Source organism: Schistocerca gregaria, chromosome X (genome assembly GCF_023897955.1).
Source record: "Schistocerca gregaria isolate iqSchGreg1 chromosome X, iqSchGreg1.2, whole genome shotgun sequence".
Lineage (NCBI taxonomy): Eukaryota > Metazoa > Arthropoda > Insecta > Orthoptera > Acrididae > Schistocerca > Schistocerca gregaria.
Window position 1 is genome coordinate 533,775,364 of NC_064931.1, and position 17,496 is coordinate 533,792,859.

General features: G+C 36.4%; 1 protein-coding gene across 2 annotated transcripts in view; it reads right to left on the reverse strand.

Annotated features, from left to right (window-relative positions):
• Positions 1-4,436: 4,436 nt before the first annotated feature.
• Positions 4,437-17,496, reverse strand: part of LOC126299174 (protein vav) — a 177,581-nt gene continuing 164,521 nt past the window's right edge. For both annotated transcript variants that reach the window (XM_049990940.1, XM_049990941.1), the window contains exons 16-17: positions 16,738-16,906; positions 4,437-13,803 (exon numbers count right to left, since the gene is read on the reverse strand). In XM_049990940.1, the coding sequence (XP_049846897.1) occupies positions 13,738-13,803; positions 16,738-16,906 (235 nt within the window). In that variant the 3' untranslated portion in view covers positions 4,437-13,737. The remainder of the gene's footprint in view (positions 13,804-16,737; positions 16,907-17,496) is intronic.

Here is a 17,496-nt window from a genome sequence, read left to right on the forward strand (position 1 = left end):
ATGACCACCAGTGGTGCCACCCATGCACTGTGACAGGCTCCAGCACGCCAGCAGCCTGGAGCCGATCAAGTTCCTGCTTGACCGCTGGCCGTAAGGCCACCGGGCCCAGAAAATGAGAGGCTGTGCATCCGGCCGTAGGGTGATGTGCGCCTGAAAGCCAGAAGCACATTAGAGATCTGGTGAAAACGACGACGGAAAACCGGAGCACAGATCGTCCAAGTCCTGAAAGGGAACAGCCGTGGAAACTACCTTAACTTCGTCGGAAATTGAAAAGCCAAACAGCTGAAACGCATCCCGGCCAAATATATTCGAAGTCAATGGATGGTCGACGACAAAGAGGGTAAGGAGCTGGGGAACACGCTTGTACATCACCTGGACAACGAGCTGCCCACTAAGAGGATTGGAACCATCTCCGTAGGCGACCAAACGGCGAGAGGGAGGCGACAACGCAGGAGAGCCAAGCCAGGTATATGTCGCCATATTAATCATTGAGACGGTGGCCCCAGTGTCAACCTGAAAACTGACATCCTCAGTGAAAATGCGGAGTGTGAGGAAAAGCTTCCGCGCTGACAGGTCGTCCTGTGGGACGACCGATTGCAAGGCATGGACTGTATCTTGAGGCCCAGGAGGGGCAGGACTGGAGCAAGTCGAGCGACTGTGACAAACTGATTTGATGTGGCCCTCCTTGTTACACAGCGTGCACATTTTCCAGCAGTGGGGACAATCAGGCCGCAAATGTGCAGTAAAGCACTGTGGGCAAGATGGAAGGGGGCCATGCGCCCGGCAACGAGGGGTGACCGAAGGCCCCGATGCCATAGAGATGTCGGACAACAAGGAGTCCCTACGGCACTGGCCTCTGTTGGCTGGGCCACGTCGACGTCGGAACGGCGGAACCCGCCGTGACACCGCGATCGCCTTCATCTACGGTCACGCCATAAGACGCTCGTTAGCCGCTTGAGCAATTTCAAAGGAGTGGGCAATGCACAGAATCGCTTCCAAGCAGGGGTTGTCAAGTTTCAACGCCGCAGTACTTACCTCAGGATTGGGAGCCAGCTGAACCACCACATCCCGGAACAGGGAGTCTGCGTACGAAGCCTTACATTGCTGACTGGTGCACGATAAATCGCATCGACGGATGAGACCCTGCAAGTCCGTGACCCAGGAATGATACGATTGACCGGGCTGTTTATGGTAATGGTGGAACTCCAGCCGAGAGGCGACCACACGGTAATGTTGGGAATAATAGTTTGTCAGCAAAAGGCAGATCTCCTGGAAAGAGAGAGCCACAGGATCAGGCAATGGTGCCAATTTGCGGAGAAGAAAGAACATGTCTGGGGAGGCTCAAGACAAAGACCGCTGCAAAGAGCTGTCCGTGACTTGAAAAGCTGTGAAATGTTGTTTAAGCCGATGCAAGTAGGTTTCCCAGTCCTCATTAGCGTCATTAAAGGGTGGAAATGATGGCGGACGTGGGAAAGCATTGGACACCCAAGGACTCTATAGCTGTTGTGGTAACGTGTCCCGGACATTGACTTCGTCTGTTAGCAACAGCAGTGACTTTCGTAAGATGTCTAACTGGAGCTGCTTCTGCTGCATGAGCTGCTGCTGCTGCTGCTGCTGCTCCAGCAGACAGACCAACTTCGCCTCCATACCAACAATGACCACCATTTACATCGTCGCCAAAATGTAACAGCGACCGGAACAGTCGCAGGGTTGAAGTGACGGAAACGCGGCGGGACCCCGAACAACAACACAACAAGAGAGGACAGACATGACCAACGGAGGACATTACAACAATGGAACAACAGAGTCAAGAAAACCAAACAAGACAACCACGTCCACTCGTAAAGAAAACACGAAAGTAAATACGCTGTGTAATGCGAGGCAATACGTCCTGAGATGTACGCAAGGTTAGACTGGCTGGCTAAGCGACAGGCAGGCGCATAAGTACTATATCGGGGACACAGCTATTGGCCACTGCAACCACGTGTTCCACTGTGGCGCCCTCACTCTAAATGCAGTACAGGTGGTGTGTGCCACCACAGCTTATGGCACGATGGTGTAGAGACCTATATGGGTCTTCGACAGCCATGACGTCTGGCGGGGATTCAAATTCCACAGTGTGCGGTACCAGATGACCATCTTCAACTAGTCATGAACTGTAAAGAGTGGTACACTCCACCATGGACACATCACAGACAAATGTGTAGCCTTTCTATAGGTAGCATCAAAAATCAATGAAGCAAGCAGTTGTTTGTTATGAAACATTAATAGTTTGGTATCAAATAACCCATACACTTTTCACATTCAAGGCCTCAAGCCAGCTAAAATATTCATTTCCAACCACTGGGTCCTTACCTCGAAATACTCAGCTTCATGGGTACAATTTTTTCCCTGCAGATTGGGACAACCTAGGCAGTGCAGCTGCCTCCAATGATCATCACTGCGCGACTACTACGGTCGCAGGTTCGAATCCTGCCTCGGGCATGGATGTATGTGATGTCCTTAGGTTAGTTAGGTTTAAGTAGTTCTAAGTTATAGGGGACTGATGACCACAGATGTTAAGTCCAATAGTGCTCAGAGCCATTTGAACCAACGATCATCAAAGGCAGGAAGCAAACTCCATTTTCCTACAGGGCCATACAAATTCAGAAGTGTGCAACATGTTATATGTTATCTGTCTTCACTCAAAGAAATTGTGCACCACATTGTCTATTGAAAAGTTTACTCTACAGCCATGTTTTAACATTGGCACATTGCCTTGTGTTTTACGATTTTGCATCATCTCACATGCATTTACAAAGTCAACCTCAGGTGGTACCTGATGAAGGTAGAGTCACATTTTCAAAAATATTGTGCATTAAAGACACTGATATCTGGCAGAATATCAGACATCTCAAGATGTCAAAATCAGTTTGTTCTGGATAAGATGGCATCTTTCAACTGCAGGGATACCACTACCAATGCTGAAACAACAATTATTGTTCTTGTACCCATTTTTTTATAGTCAGAAATTAAGTCTGTTTGCTAACAATACAAGAACCGTAATTAAATCCAGAAAAAATAAACCCACTGAGAGAAAAGTAAACAAAAATTTCATTAAAACAACAGATTGTGTTTCTGTAAATGGACTCTCAATCAGCATATGAAAAACACAGTTCATCCAATTCTATAAAAGGCACAACGTAACAAAAAGGAGTGTGTTTGCTGATGTAGTGCAACAAATGTTAAGATAAGTTTATTTTGCATACTTACATTCATTAATATAACACAAAATAATAATATGGAGCAAATGATATAAAAAATAGTTGGTCCATAAAACTGTATATTAAGATTATATGTGGTGTAAATCCTAAGGCTTATTAAATATAAATGTTAGTTCAACAAGGTAGGACCATTATCATTTCACAATATATTTATTCCATTGTAACACTTTTTATTCACAAATGATTAGAACAGTTCAGATGCATCCATTTGTACTTAACTGACTGGCTGGACAACAGCCGATTAGTATGTTAAAAATGTCGAGACCACAGTCAACGGTAATTTCTCCTCCTATTTATTGGCAACCAGTTTCAGAATTATAGTACATCATCATCAGGCTCTCTATACCAGATAGCAGCTGAATTTCCTTAGAAGTGGCGTTGTGTGCAATTGTTGTGAGAGCAAGGGTTAGTGCAAAGGCTGGTTATTTTCAAATGTGGCATACATATAGTTGTCATTGAGGAAATTCTGCCATTATATGGCATAGAGATTCTGCTGATGGTCCGTTATAATGCTGAAACTGGTAACCAATAAATTGGGGATGAAATTACAGCTGACGGTGTTCTTGACATGTTTAACATTCAGAATAGCAGCGTTCTCAAATATACTAGGAATGAAAATTATTCCACTAATCAGATGTAACCTTGGATTGGTACACAAGCAAACTAGCACAGCATACACTCAGACACAAGACTATCCATTATCTTTGATTCACCATATTTATAACATCTGCCACCACCCATTGACTTCGTAAGATTATAATAACAAATGAGTTCTTGGTATACACAAAGGTACTTCATTTTATATTTGCACCATACACTATATAAGACTGTTTCAAAACATGCATCATCATTAGTTCTTTCAATGGTATAAGCCTCTGTACCAAGATCCCTGGAAACACCTAGCACCAAATCACGTTCCCACACCTGCTACAAATTTTCAAATGGCTCAAATGGTTCAAATGGCTCTGAGCACTATGGGACTCAACATCTATGGTCATCAGTCCCCTAGAACTTAGAACTACTTAAACCTAACTAACCTAAGGACATCACACAACACCCAGCCATCACGAGGTAGAGAAAATCCCTGACCCCGCCGGGAATCAAACCAGGGCGTGGAAAGCGAGAACGCTACCGCACGACCACGAGATGCGGGAACAAATTTTCAAAACCATCATCTCTTCAAATGAGTTTATTTTCTTGATGAATTACACTATGACAGAAAAGACAAAACATTTTCATATAACACTTAAAATTTTATTTCAGCAGATGGTTACTATGAAATACAGTTCCAGTTTCATTTAGATAAAGTTTATATAAATTCACAAGGAAATACACACTATATTTAATCAAATTGTGTAAAATGAAGTTGATCCACTGAAATTATATGTAATTAACTGAAATACCTAATCATAACATGAAGAGCTACATATTTTCATGTTTAACAGGGAAAATCAACTAAAAGAAACTGCAAAATTCTAGTCAAACCATCAATTATAACATATGATTTCAATGGTGTACAGTAACTCTCATAAAGACGACTTAGCCTGACAGCAATATTTCTTAGACAATAATTTATAACAGTAATATAGTCATGAACAGTTCTGCTCATTCAAATAACTCAGCTATGTACAACATAACATGATAAATAGACTTAGTATTTATGAACTCCACGTACTTTAGTATGACAGTTTTAAGTACATCTAGCAGTTTCTACAAGTGATACAACAATTTTGAAGAATATAAATTAAAATGGAAGTTAAGATACACAAAAATTGATTAATAACCACAGGTGATTGCAGAATCAGTGTTTGATAGAAGGTCTGGAATTATTACAAAGTAAAAATAGAGGTTTAAAGAAATTTTCTACAAGTACTTGTTCCTGTCATCTGTAACTGGCAAGTTTACTTTGATTTTAACATAATAAGGAAATATATTTAATGATTAAGATACTTTCTCTGTCACTAATTAGTGCTTCTTGTTTAGTAGAAAGGCCAAAAAGCAAACAAATGTCTTAAATATGGCAAGATAATAACAGAGAAAGGCAATGTATCTGTATGTAAAGTTAAAATAATTTTGTTGTTCACAACAGTAATCATAAAATGTAAGTCGATCTATGATTATGAACAATGGCTTCCAGAAATTGCAAGAGTTGTAAGTATACCTAACAACACTGTTACTCCGCTATAACAATTTATAGAGAGATGCAGTCTATATTATGAAATACAAGGAATTTTCCTCTAGACAGTAGTATCTTCAACATTAAATCCTATTTTTTTCTTGTGAAATGTATGAAGAAATTTTAATGGCATCAGTGTTGAATTTTTCACTGCAGCACTCACACCCTTAAGCAGTTCCATATATACTCTGACACAGGTACATGTATAACAAAGAACTAAGATATTTACAAATCTGTATTACAAAGTATTTTGCACCTTTTGACTGCATTGTCCCTTACAAATATGGACTTTAGTAAGTCACTCAAAAATAGTCTACTCTTAAATCAAACTGGTATTAAAATTCATTGTGTACAAAAAATATCAAACTGATCAGTTGTAGTACTATTACCCAGATGATCATTTTATTTGCAGTGAGTGAATTATGATATACAAATACTGTGGAGTAATTATACAAACAGCACATCATTTTATGCTAATTACAAAATAATTTGTACAAGATATGTATTCAATAAACATTAATATTTTGATAAATTTGCTTTGGCACATTTTGTTACCTAAAAATTCACATATGTGTTTGAAACATCTGCAAATTGTTATTTAACAGTCTTTCCAGCAGGACACTCTGAGTGCCTTTATGTTGTGTAGCATAATTTCAATCCTGTTTAAAAACAATATTTTGCATGAACTACAAGATTTTTAAGATAATGGGGCAATAAAGTGAAACAAATTTCCACCATACCATAAATAACATGATATGTCATCGGTGTACAGGAACAGCTGCCACACATTCTCTACAAGCAATTATTAAGAAATTGAGAAAATTATTATAAAACTTCCTGCTGGAATAAATACAATAATTACTAATGCATGGAGGTAATTTTACCGCAGAATAAGCACAAAAATATATTTCCATGTGGCTTCTTTTCTGTAATGAACTGAAAGGAAACGATTCTGAATTTGAATCTAGACTGCAAGTTTCACTATGAAGTGAAATGCATTATTCGAAAAAGCAAAATAAATCTATTTGCAGTAAGTCCTGTTAAGAGTGTCTAATGACTTCAAAAGGAGCATTTTATCCAGAGTATGCTTTTTACAAACATTAATTAACATGCAGAAAATTTCAGTACAACACATGACAGTAACATATTTTGATTTTAGGTGTTTACAACCTATACTGGCAGAATGACTGTATTTAAGCATAAATTCACCAAATACAAAGATTATTTTAGCTATGTGCGCCCCATTTTTCCAACAAAATTAGCAGATGCTAGAAAATATCCTGAATATATTATTAAAATAATGAGAAACTGCAAACAATAAACATTTTTCACAATGATAAAATGTAACAGATAATTTCTGGAATGTGCTCCATGGTTGTAAACCCTTGGGTGCGTGACATTTATAATTTATGCACATCTAATACTGGTGATAGAGGATTTGTCGGGTACAGCTGCCAAAAGAATGAATATTACATAGCATAGTCCAGATTCCAGACTCCATTCTGCAACCTAGATAACAGAACCAGTTGTTTCAGTCTTGAAACAACTAAGTGCATAATCACTGCATTTTGCCCAGTGTTTTTATCAGTGAATGAAGCATTCCATTTACTATAAAAATTCGAATCACAGTTTCTAAACTCTACATATGGCTTTATGGGCTAGGCACTTGTAAAAACAGCAATGCATAGAGAATTTATCCAGCATGATCAGTAACAAACCAGACTTTGTGATGGGAGTTGTTTGCTTGTTTTCAATAACAGTTATGGTGAAATTTTGATTTCCATTCTACTGTATAAATGGAATGTGAAATTCAAGATTTGCTCAGAATGAATACAGAAACAAGTGTCAAAAATAATCTGGTTTTATAAGCACATACTATAATTTGCGCTATTTGACCAGATGATTGTGTGAGAGCACTATACAACTCATAGTCCCATTTTTCAATTCTCAAACTACTATTCTTTTGAGAACTTCATTTTTACAACTATACCCACCCATGGGAAGGACCTTCAGACATAGTTTAATGCATAGCATTCTATGTTACAAGAAGGGAGGTGAGCTGGACCAAGACTGAATTCATGTTGTAGATTAATAACCATATGTTCGGTGTTCCAATGGCCACCTTTAGTGTGGTTTTTAGGCAGTTCCCTATCATTATTTAAGCAAATGCATGTCTGGTTAATAGTCTTCATCTCAGAAAACATGATACACAAACAGATCATATATGATAACACACTAAACAAAGGTCACATAAGATGCAGATGGTGCACATGATCTTCCTCCCTTATTTTGAATGAAATGATCCACAGTGGCTGTAAAATACTTTTATTTAGAGTCACGACCAGTTTTACAACAATTGAAGATGCTTTCTCAGGTGATAAGAGATTCTAATTAGCAACTTATAGCAGAATGGCAGCTGCCTTATACTCACTCCCCAGCATTCACATCAAGAGTGGCTCTAAGACAGTTACCTTTCCGCTATGAGTTGCTAAATAGAATATCTATCACCTGAGGATGTGTCTTCAGTTGAGCTGAAAGTATTTTGCACCCACTATGGATCATTTCACTCAGAATGTGGAGATATGGCTACAGTTCCCGGAAATTTAAAATAACTTCCTCTCTTAGCTTGGTCATTTGACAACTGTCTGGGTACCGCCCACAAAATGTAGCGACAAATCATGAAATGGCAGACTGTACTACAAGCAAAGCACATGATGCTGGTGGAGCAGTTAGGAAGAAGTACATAATCCGCCCCCCCCCCCTCCCACCCACCCACACGGAGAGAGGTGTGAATCAATGGGTGGGTGGGTGAGGGGGGGGGGGGGGGGAGAGAGTTACTGTGTGGTGTGACAAAATTACCTCCATTTCAGTAGTGAAACTGATTTTAAAGTTACTGTTTCAACCAGAATGTCCTTTCATAAACATAATGCAAGGCAATAAACACATCTATTATTTACAAAGATTACATACGCTGCTGATATATTAGAGAGGCTTTAACACACACATTATAAAACTGTTACGAAACTGAAATAGGATGACAATATCGTGCAACTGCCAGAATATCAAATGGTACAATGCAAATAGCACTGGCATTCATTTAGAAATAATCACCAATTCTTCGTCTATTTGCTTGAAACTATAGCGTTTTATGTTTCTCAGTACTGAGACATTTAGCTAATAGTGTGGGCTGTTACTACATGTAGCATAGTACATTATTTCCTAGAAAATAATGTTGTTGAACAGAATGACATGAACTCCGTTATACTTATTGTAGTATTCCATAGATGTATCAGATACAATGACAAAAATTATGGTATGTGTCAATCATGAAATTTTTCTTTGTGTCAAGATGGGACGGTGTAGATGTCACTTGGGAAGTTATGGGTCTTATTATGCTGTTGAAATAGTAACTCTTACAAAGTAATGATCAACTTTTTGTACACATTACAGCTACAGACTATTTATTTTTATCACAGTCAGTGAAACATTGTCATTGATTAACCTTTTAATAATAACTTACTGACAATGGTTAACTCACTAGATACTAATGGATGGTAACAGTCAGATGGTCGGAAGCTGCAACTCTGCTTCAAATCGTCAGAAAGAGTGTACACAAATGTGTCAGAAAAGTCCAGCAAGACTAACTGTTCTTTAACAACAGTGAATGAGAACATTATATGACAGTTAAAATGTTCAAAGTTATACCTCTTCATACATTTTAATTCTATCAACAGTTCTTCATATTTATTAAACAGTTATAAACTCCAACAATAACAATTTGATTACTTCAATAATAAGAATTTGATTAAGTCCAAAGTTCTGTGCAGAGTTACATGTGTTTCTTAAATAACTGTGAGGACAAAATTCATTATATTATATTTTTACAACAATAAAAAAAAGGATAAAGACCACTAGCAAGAATAAAAAAAGCCCTGATTAAAATGTCATTGTGAAAATACCACACAAAATTAATATAATGAGTAACTTCTGCTAGGTGCTGAATGTTCAACTGTACTGCTTAAACTGATATTTTATCTTATGTAGTTAGAATTACAAATCCAAGAAACATGTCAAGCTTAAGCATATATAATTTTCCAACACTAATAACCCTATTTACTTAAACTGAAATGGAAAGCCAAAATGTGAAAATGAATATCTAAAACTATTGAAAAAATCACTCTGAGACTACTTTTCACTTTAATTTCATTTCCAATTAGATAAATTTACAGTATGAATATACTGCTAATTATTTTACAGATTTTCATTTTCATAGAAGAGTATCAGATTCAGAATATCATACAATATCAAAAATGCAATTATTAGTTAGTTTACCTTCAATGTTTAGTGTTTGGTGGTTAAGAGCCTAGGCCGATTATTAGACTACATGATGGCAGGACACTGAACAACTTACAGTAAAATAGAAGTTTCTTTTATAATATAGCATTTTGTCTTAAAATTCATATCCATAATACATTCAAAACTTACACAAGTGTCACTGTAGTTCATGTCTGAACAAATTTAGAGATATCATATAGTAATGGAATTTCATTTGTATGTAGTCAATGAACTGTTAAGGTTAACTGAAAGGAAGTGCTAAACACTTAAGATACTTAAAATCAACACATTGGTGGGTGAAATATTTCATAGATACTTAAAGATCTAAGTTGAAAAATTTATGACCATTATGTTACTCTCCCATGGCACTGACCTCTAAAAACATACTGAGAGCGTGCTAATCATGAGTACTTCTGATATATCTGATATATTATAATTCTTCTTTGTTAAACTGTGCAAGTGTAAACAAATGCTTTTTAGCCATAATCAGGTAATGAACATGACAGCTATCAGTCTCAAATAAATACACTATGAAAACCCTTTTTTTAAACAAAATGCCAGTACATAGAGTAAAGCCTACACTGTCTGACAAATGAAGATATGGCAGTACTCACTGACATGTATAAAGGTAATGGGAAGAGCAAAAAATATAACCTCCAAGATTATTTTCTATTTTGAGGTTAAAACAAATGGAAGAGCCAGGACACTATTTGGTGGGATATCCACTTATGTAATTGTAAAGAAATGAAGAACCAGTAAGGTGAAGAAACTGATAAGGGAAGTGGCAAGAACATCGTAACTGATGATTGAGTGAGTTGACAGAAAAGGATGTTGCACTGCATGATTTACGGTCACCCAAACTAAACAATGATGCAAAAGTGAAGATGCAGATATAGAAACATCGAGGGTAAATAAAACTTAACTGTAATACTGTCTAATTATAAGGTAATAGCACATATGTAGACCAGTTAAGTAAATGTGAAATATCATAAATATATCCCATACCAACACCATGATAACAGATATGAAAACTGCCAAAAATGAAAAACTACAAGTAGTGGAAGAAGTAGAGGTAACCTCTCATTATATAGTTGAGGTGAGGTGTTGAGCTGTCAAAAACATTGCTAAAAACTCCCCCCCCCCCCCCCCCCCACACACACACAGCCAGATGGTTACACATTGCTTATTCTGTAGCCCACCTGAGGTGAAAGGTTTTGTCAGGTAGAGTGAGAGGAACAATGAGGGAAGAGTGGGGATTGGTGAAGGGAAAGGCCACAATTTCTCACCCACAGTGGGCTGCAATGCTCAGACAGCGTAAAAGTGTATGAGTGGGTGCATGTGCGCAGGTGTGTGTGTGTAGTTCAGTAAGTTTCCCTCCCTTTCTCTCTCTAAAACACACACAGACAAACACACATGCGGAGCCAGATGGCTACAGAGTCCTGGTACTGTAGCCCAGGTGAAGTGAGAACTACAAGGGGAGGGAAGGAGGGGGTGAAGAGAAGGGACACAATACATCACCAGGGTGGGCTTGCTTATGAGCCTGTTTACCAATCAATGTCTTAAATTACACAATGAGCAGTTACTTTTACTCCTTTCATAGTTTGTATTCCCCCTAGAACTTTACAATATTGTAAAGCTCAAACTACTATATTTAATCACAAGATCACCATATGCAAGACTAAGATGCACAGAGAAAATCATGGTAAAATTTATTTATGAAGAACAACATGTAAAAACACATTTCTGATTACTGGTGCCAGTTTCATTGTTCCTGCATAAACAATCTGATGGATGGGATTTGATATGTGCACATTACAGACTAGGATTACAAATGGATGAATAGCCAGTATTCGAAAAGATAAAACCACAGGAGCTGAGATGAAATAATAATTTTAGAATGTTGTACTGAGCTCCATCAATCAGTACTGTGTGAATTTTAGGAGTAGGGATTGTGTATGAAGTTATCTGCTAGTGGAAGTAACCTAGTCAACAAATAATACTCTAGTCTACAGTAAAATATTTTTGAGTATAGTACTTACATAATTGGGAAAAAAGGAGACTTTCAATAATTTCCTCTTTCAACTTTTAGATGAAGTTCTATTTGAATAATGTATGCACACACCGATAATAAGTTTCCAATGAGTGTCTCATTTGCAGTACATTTTATTATAGGTGTTGGCAACTTGCAACACATTCAGCGACTATATAATGCAGTAATCACTTGCATCTGTTAACATCAGAGATAATCTAGTACAGAACAAAAATATGGCTTGGCTTGACTTCTGACACAAGTTAATCAAAATGAATGGAGAACTTCCTTATGGCGTGTGCTTGCAAACACCTCCCATATCTCAGCAGGTGAGTGAAAGATCTCTTAACACATGTGCCAACAACAATTTGTTCAGTAATTTTCACTTCCAATGACCAACAAAAGTATGCTTTTGATTAACTTAGCATTTTACAAAGACAGCATGAAGTGCTTCCCAATAGACATTTAATCTCATGTGGTTTGGAGCCCTTTTTAACTGTTATCTTATGGGTGTCTTCACATTTGAGTGATAAAGAAGGAATACACTGGAACATGTGGATCATTTCCCTTTACAGTATTAACTAAAGAGTCATTTCTAGTATACTTTATGTTACATACAGCAGAACATAGCCAACATTTTAGTTTTAATGTCACATGTATACACTTCTGAAATGGTGAAAACATATTCACAAGACTGGATCCATGTTTGGGAAGGATATAATAGAAAATAGAAAAAAAATCATACTTAAATAATGGCCTGCTTATTCCATGTAAGACATAGAAATATATCATAGCATAATCAGATATAAAAGGCTTAGAGTAGCTGGCAAAGTAGAAACAGTAAAGAGAGGTTCATTTGACTCAGAGTTTTTTTTCCATTTGCAGTTATGTACAAGTCAACACTAACACAAGGAACCAAAGAAACAACTGAGAATTACCAACAGCACACCTTTACAAAATGAAAATTCATGTCCACACCTTTTATAACTGTGTGGCATCCACCTGCCCTTCTGTCTGTTCACTTCATTCACTAATATGAGTGTTTGCACACAACAGTATTATATAGAGCAAACTACCCAAGATACTAGGTAAAATACATCAACCATGCATTAAGATAATTAGAAATTTTAACATACACAAAAACATGTTCATTTTTTCATTTGATAGTTATCAGTCATAGAATCAGCAGCTTAATTTTTAGCAGCTGTGGAACTTATGGACACTGTCCATCTACACATCAATCAACACACTTCCACACATTTTTTGTTCCTAATGTTGCTACACACTTCCACACAATTCAGGTAATGGAATACTACAAATAGCAAACATATCCTCTCATATAATACGCCATCCACACAGAGACATTAAATATTGACCTGATGCAAAATCATTAAATGCTTTTGTTTTTTGTAAAATCATTAAATGCACCAAAGTAATACAAGCAAACATTAAATAGACCATACACACATTGAATGTCTCAAAATTCTTGGTTCAAGAGATTCAATCTTTATATATATTCAACATTTTTACTCACAATCTTCAGTAGTTTCTAGTTTTCACTCACATTTACTCTATGCTCTATATTTTACACAAACTGATTACAACACACAAATGATTACAATACACAAATGATTACAACACACATATGAGTGTTTGTTGAATTATCTTTTTACTTCTGAGAAGAAGTTCATCTACATGAAATACTTGACCCAGTACTTTAAATGAGTCACAGAATCCTTCCTGATGGATGATATACTACCAAATAATACACAGTAACCTGCAAACAGGTGGATAGTAAAAACCACCTTCTACCTCTATAATTTCTGCCTACTGTCCATATTCTGCAGCAATCCTAGTTAATGGAATGGAGAACTAACTGCCACCATTCATCAGAACTGGTTCAAGGAAAAAATCCTTTGAGAAAATCAGCTGCCTCATGTAAAGTTGTGGTTGTATGCATTTGGAAGTTCACGAACATAATTTTTTGGGAAGAAGCCAACCTGGAAACAAAGTGATTTTAATAAATTTTGCATCTCATTTCATGGTTCATAGAAGACACATATGTAGGTTTAAAACTACAGTAGTGACAAGCAGGAAGCTATATAGGTCAAATATCTTTTGTGACTATAATTGATATTTTAATATTTGCAAAATAGGTTATATTTCCTCATTTTTGTAATAGAGTAGTTTCAAAAATGTGGTTCAGTAGCTGTAACTGGTGAGGTAAGCTGATTTTCAAGTGGGGGAAAAGACAAAGACCCATTTTAGTCAAACAATTTGCATTTTGAACTTTAGGATGGATGACTGCTGTACTTTTATTCACTGAAGATACCACTGAAAAAAAAATATTTAACAACCCTAGGAGCAGTGAACAATTTAAACTGATGTATTTGTTTTTTCTTGCTGGCTACATACAATGAAAATGGACAGAATTAATATAATTTACTAATATGAATAAAATTTCTTTGGTTTGGTCCATAATCACAGAACATACAAATTATGTTTTCCCTTCAGTACATTACTTTCAGTGTAAATCACTGTTAGAAATTATTAATCTATTTGATTTGGAATACATGTTGTGCAAGTAAAGTGCAACTAAAAGTATTCTGTAATGTGGAGTGTTATTCATGTGGATTTATCTATCTTGTCAGGGACATTTAAAGTTTATAAATTTAACATGTTTATTAAGTTTAAGCTACAGATGACAATTTCAACATTATTTGGTGAGTTTGATTCCACCATTAAAGATATATGTATGCATCAGTTACTGCCAGCAAGAAGGTCAGTGTAAAGTTTGGAAAGTGTTCTGAAAACTGGCAGTGCAGTGATATACTGTAAGACAGGAGGACAAAACAATTTTTTTAACAAAACTTAAAAAACTGTCTGACCGATGTCACCTGAAAGAAAATCTCACCGAATAACTACAAAATAGGCAGCAGTGGGGATGAAGTGGGGTGAAGTGGATGGCAGTTTTGTATCACATCTGCTCTGGTAATAGATTTCTCCAGACAGAATTCTATCAGACATTGATTTACATGCATATCAAAGAATTTTACGTACATGTAAGTATACATAAATATTATCTACCTGGATCTTTTGAACACATGCCTTATATGATAAGTCAAGACCAAATTAGTCTTCCTAAAAGCTTAAAAAAGAAATTACTAGTATGCAGATTGTATGAAGAATGGTGAAGAATGGGTTTGCAAACAAATTGTCTTAAATATTGACCAATTCTCCCGTATCTCACTGTGCTATTCATTCTTTTTCAGGCATATCCAGTCTAATCCTTTCCCTTAAATGATTCTCAATTTGTGACTATTTGCTGTCGCTATTGTTCAATGTTAAATGCCTTATTTCGATATATTGATATGCCTAAATTTTTATAGTTAACACTCACTTCATCGTTCCTTATGAATTTCCGCACTGTTAATTCATGATGCATAATTTTAAGGAAATGTTGTATGTGCATGTTAACTTCGCCATGATTCCACTTCACAAATGACAGCTTTTATCAAAAGTAGTGTTTCTATTGTATGTCCCAGCTTTTTGCATGAATCATGAAATTGTTAAAGCTCAAATCTAAAACAATAGTCAATAGTTTATTGCATCATGAAAATGTAGCTGTCTGCTGATCAAATACAATCTAGTCTTTCATCTTATCAGAATTTCAGAATTATGTTTTTTACAAGGAGTTATGGTGTCATTCTTTTAGCATTCCCAATATTTAAATATGGAAAAAATAAGTTTGCTATATGCTCATCATTCTTCTGTATTTTAAATACTGAGATATAGTGAGTATAATAAAAATCCAGGGGAGGATATCACTCAGAGGCAGAGAAAGACGAACCAGCCGTTATAAATGACAGTATTTCTTTCAACGAGGAAAGGAAATCATAAGCAATAGCTCACATATTTTTAATATTACTTTTTAAATATGAGTAAAAACATGGTGCAATTAGTTAAAAAAAAAACAAAGAGTTCAAAACTCAATTTCCACAAAATTTTTGAGAACCTGACTTTTTTCTACAACTTCTTTTGAAATACGAAAAAACAAAAAAAGGATGACTACAGTTTAATGTACCATCAATGATAAAATCATTAATGATAGAGTACCTGCTTGGATGCCGTTGTAAGCTGGCTGTAGCATTTCAAGGAACCATCCCAGGATTCCTTTATAGTGGTTTTTGAGGGACCACAAAAAAACCTAATGTAGTAATTATAAACTCAAAATCTCCAAAACTTGACTCTCACATTTAACAATTCTGTCTCGCACCTCCTTTTGTGTTTATTATCAAGTCTTTAGAACGTCAAAATCAAATGGATATGATCATATGTACAACATGGTGCTAAAAGTTGTGAGTCTACAGCATTGAATGTTCTAAGTGATACAGTGCCATTAATCTGGGGAAATTTTCCTCAAGGCTTTTCTGTAAGGAGAGTGATATGTGAAAATTGCAAACTATACCATGCCTGTAGATATTTTCCATCATAACCGGCTGAGTGGATGCAATCAAAAGTGAAAGTAAGGTAATGACATGTCATCTTGCATTGGACTATACATAGAGGACCCTATTGGTTTCCAAACTGACGTTCAGGGTAATGGAGGTTTTATTTTATTGAAGGGAATATAAGCTGGAACAATCATGTTGTGGATCACCTAAAATGATTAAGTTCAGCTACTTCTGTTAAATTTAATGAAAGCATCAACATATTTCTAATCACTGACTTCCTATGATGTAGTAAGTTGGATAATTCTACAGTGAAACTAAAAATATGTACTCCTCAAAGAAAGTAATTATTATTATATGTGGTGTTCAAACATAAACAATTTGTAGGTATCTTTTTCAACACCTGTCTTTAAGAATGACACCGTTCACACCATAATCTTAATCAAGAATACTGAATAGCTCAAAAAATGATCAATTATGTACCTTATCGTGGACTTTTCCTTTCCACCATCCACGAAAATCTCCTTCCTTACTTAATACTATCACCTGGCACCCACGTTTCAATGGCAGTTGATTCTGTTCAGTTGGATTGTAATCATATTCAGCTACAGCAATTATCCGGCGATAAGGCCACATTAAGCATACATCTAATCTGTAAATACAACAAAATATTTCAAAATTTCAATGGCATGTTAGGTTTCTTATCTCCACAGAATTAACACTCACTCTCACAGTAATTTGATTATGGTTCTCATAATAATATGACACACAAATTATGTAAAATAAATAATATCTCCCTCTTGTCTCTTACACACACACACACACACACACACACACACACACACACACAGGGGTAACTGCCTTGTTCAAATCAGTAGAATAAAAGACATCTCGAACATGCCTTATACAGTGACTTTTGACATAACGTAATGCACAAATTTCTGTAACATCAAAGCAGCATAATTATAGATTCAAACATGCGAGGAAAGCATCTACAGTCCTTTGAAAAAAAGATTAATCAGGCAGGAGGAATAGATAGGAAGAAAAAGAAAGTGGAGCAATTTAATTATAATGTCTCTTTGTTAGTGTAGCGAACAGTGAGATCGTTAAAGGTGGAACATTTTCTCAGTCAGAGAAAGACTCGAAAACGAATTGATTAAGTTCTTGTTAAAGGGATTTTCTGGTATTTAGCTGAAGGAAAGTGATAAAAGACGGGAACTTTACTTCAGCATCACTTTTGTG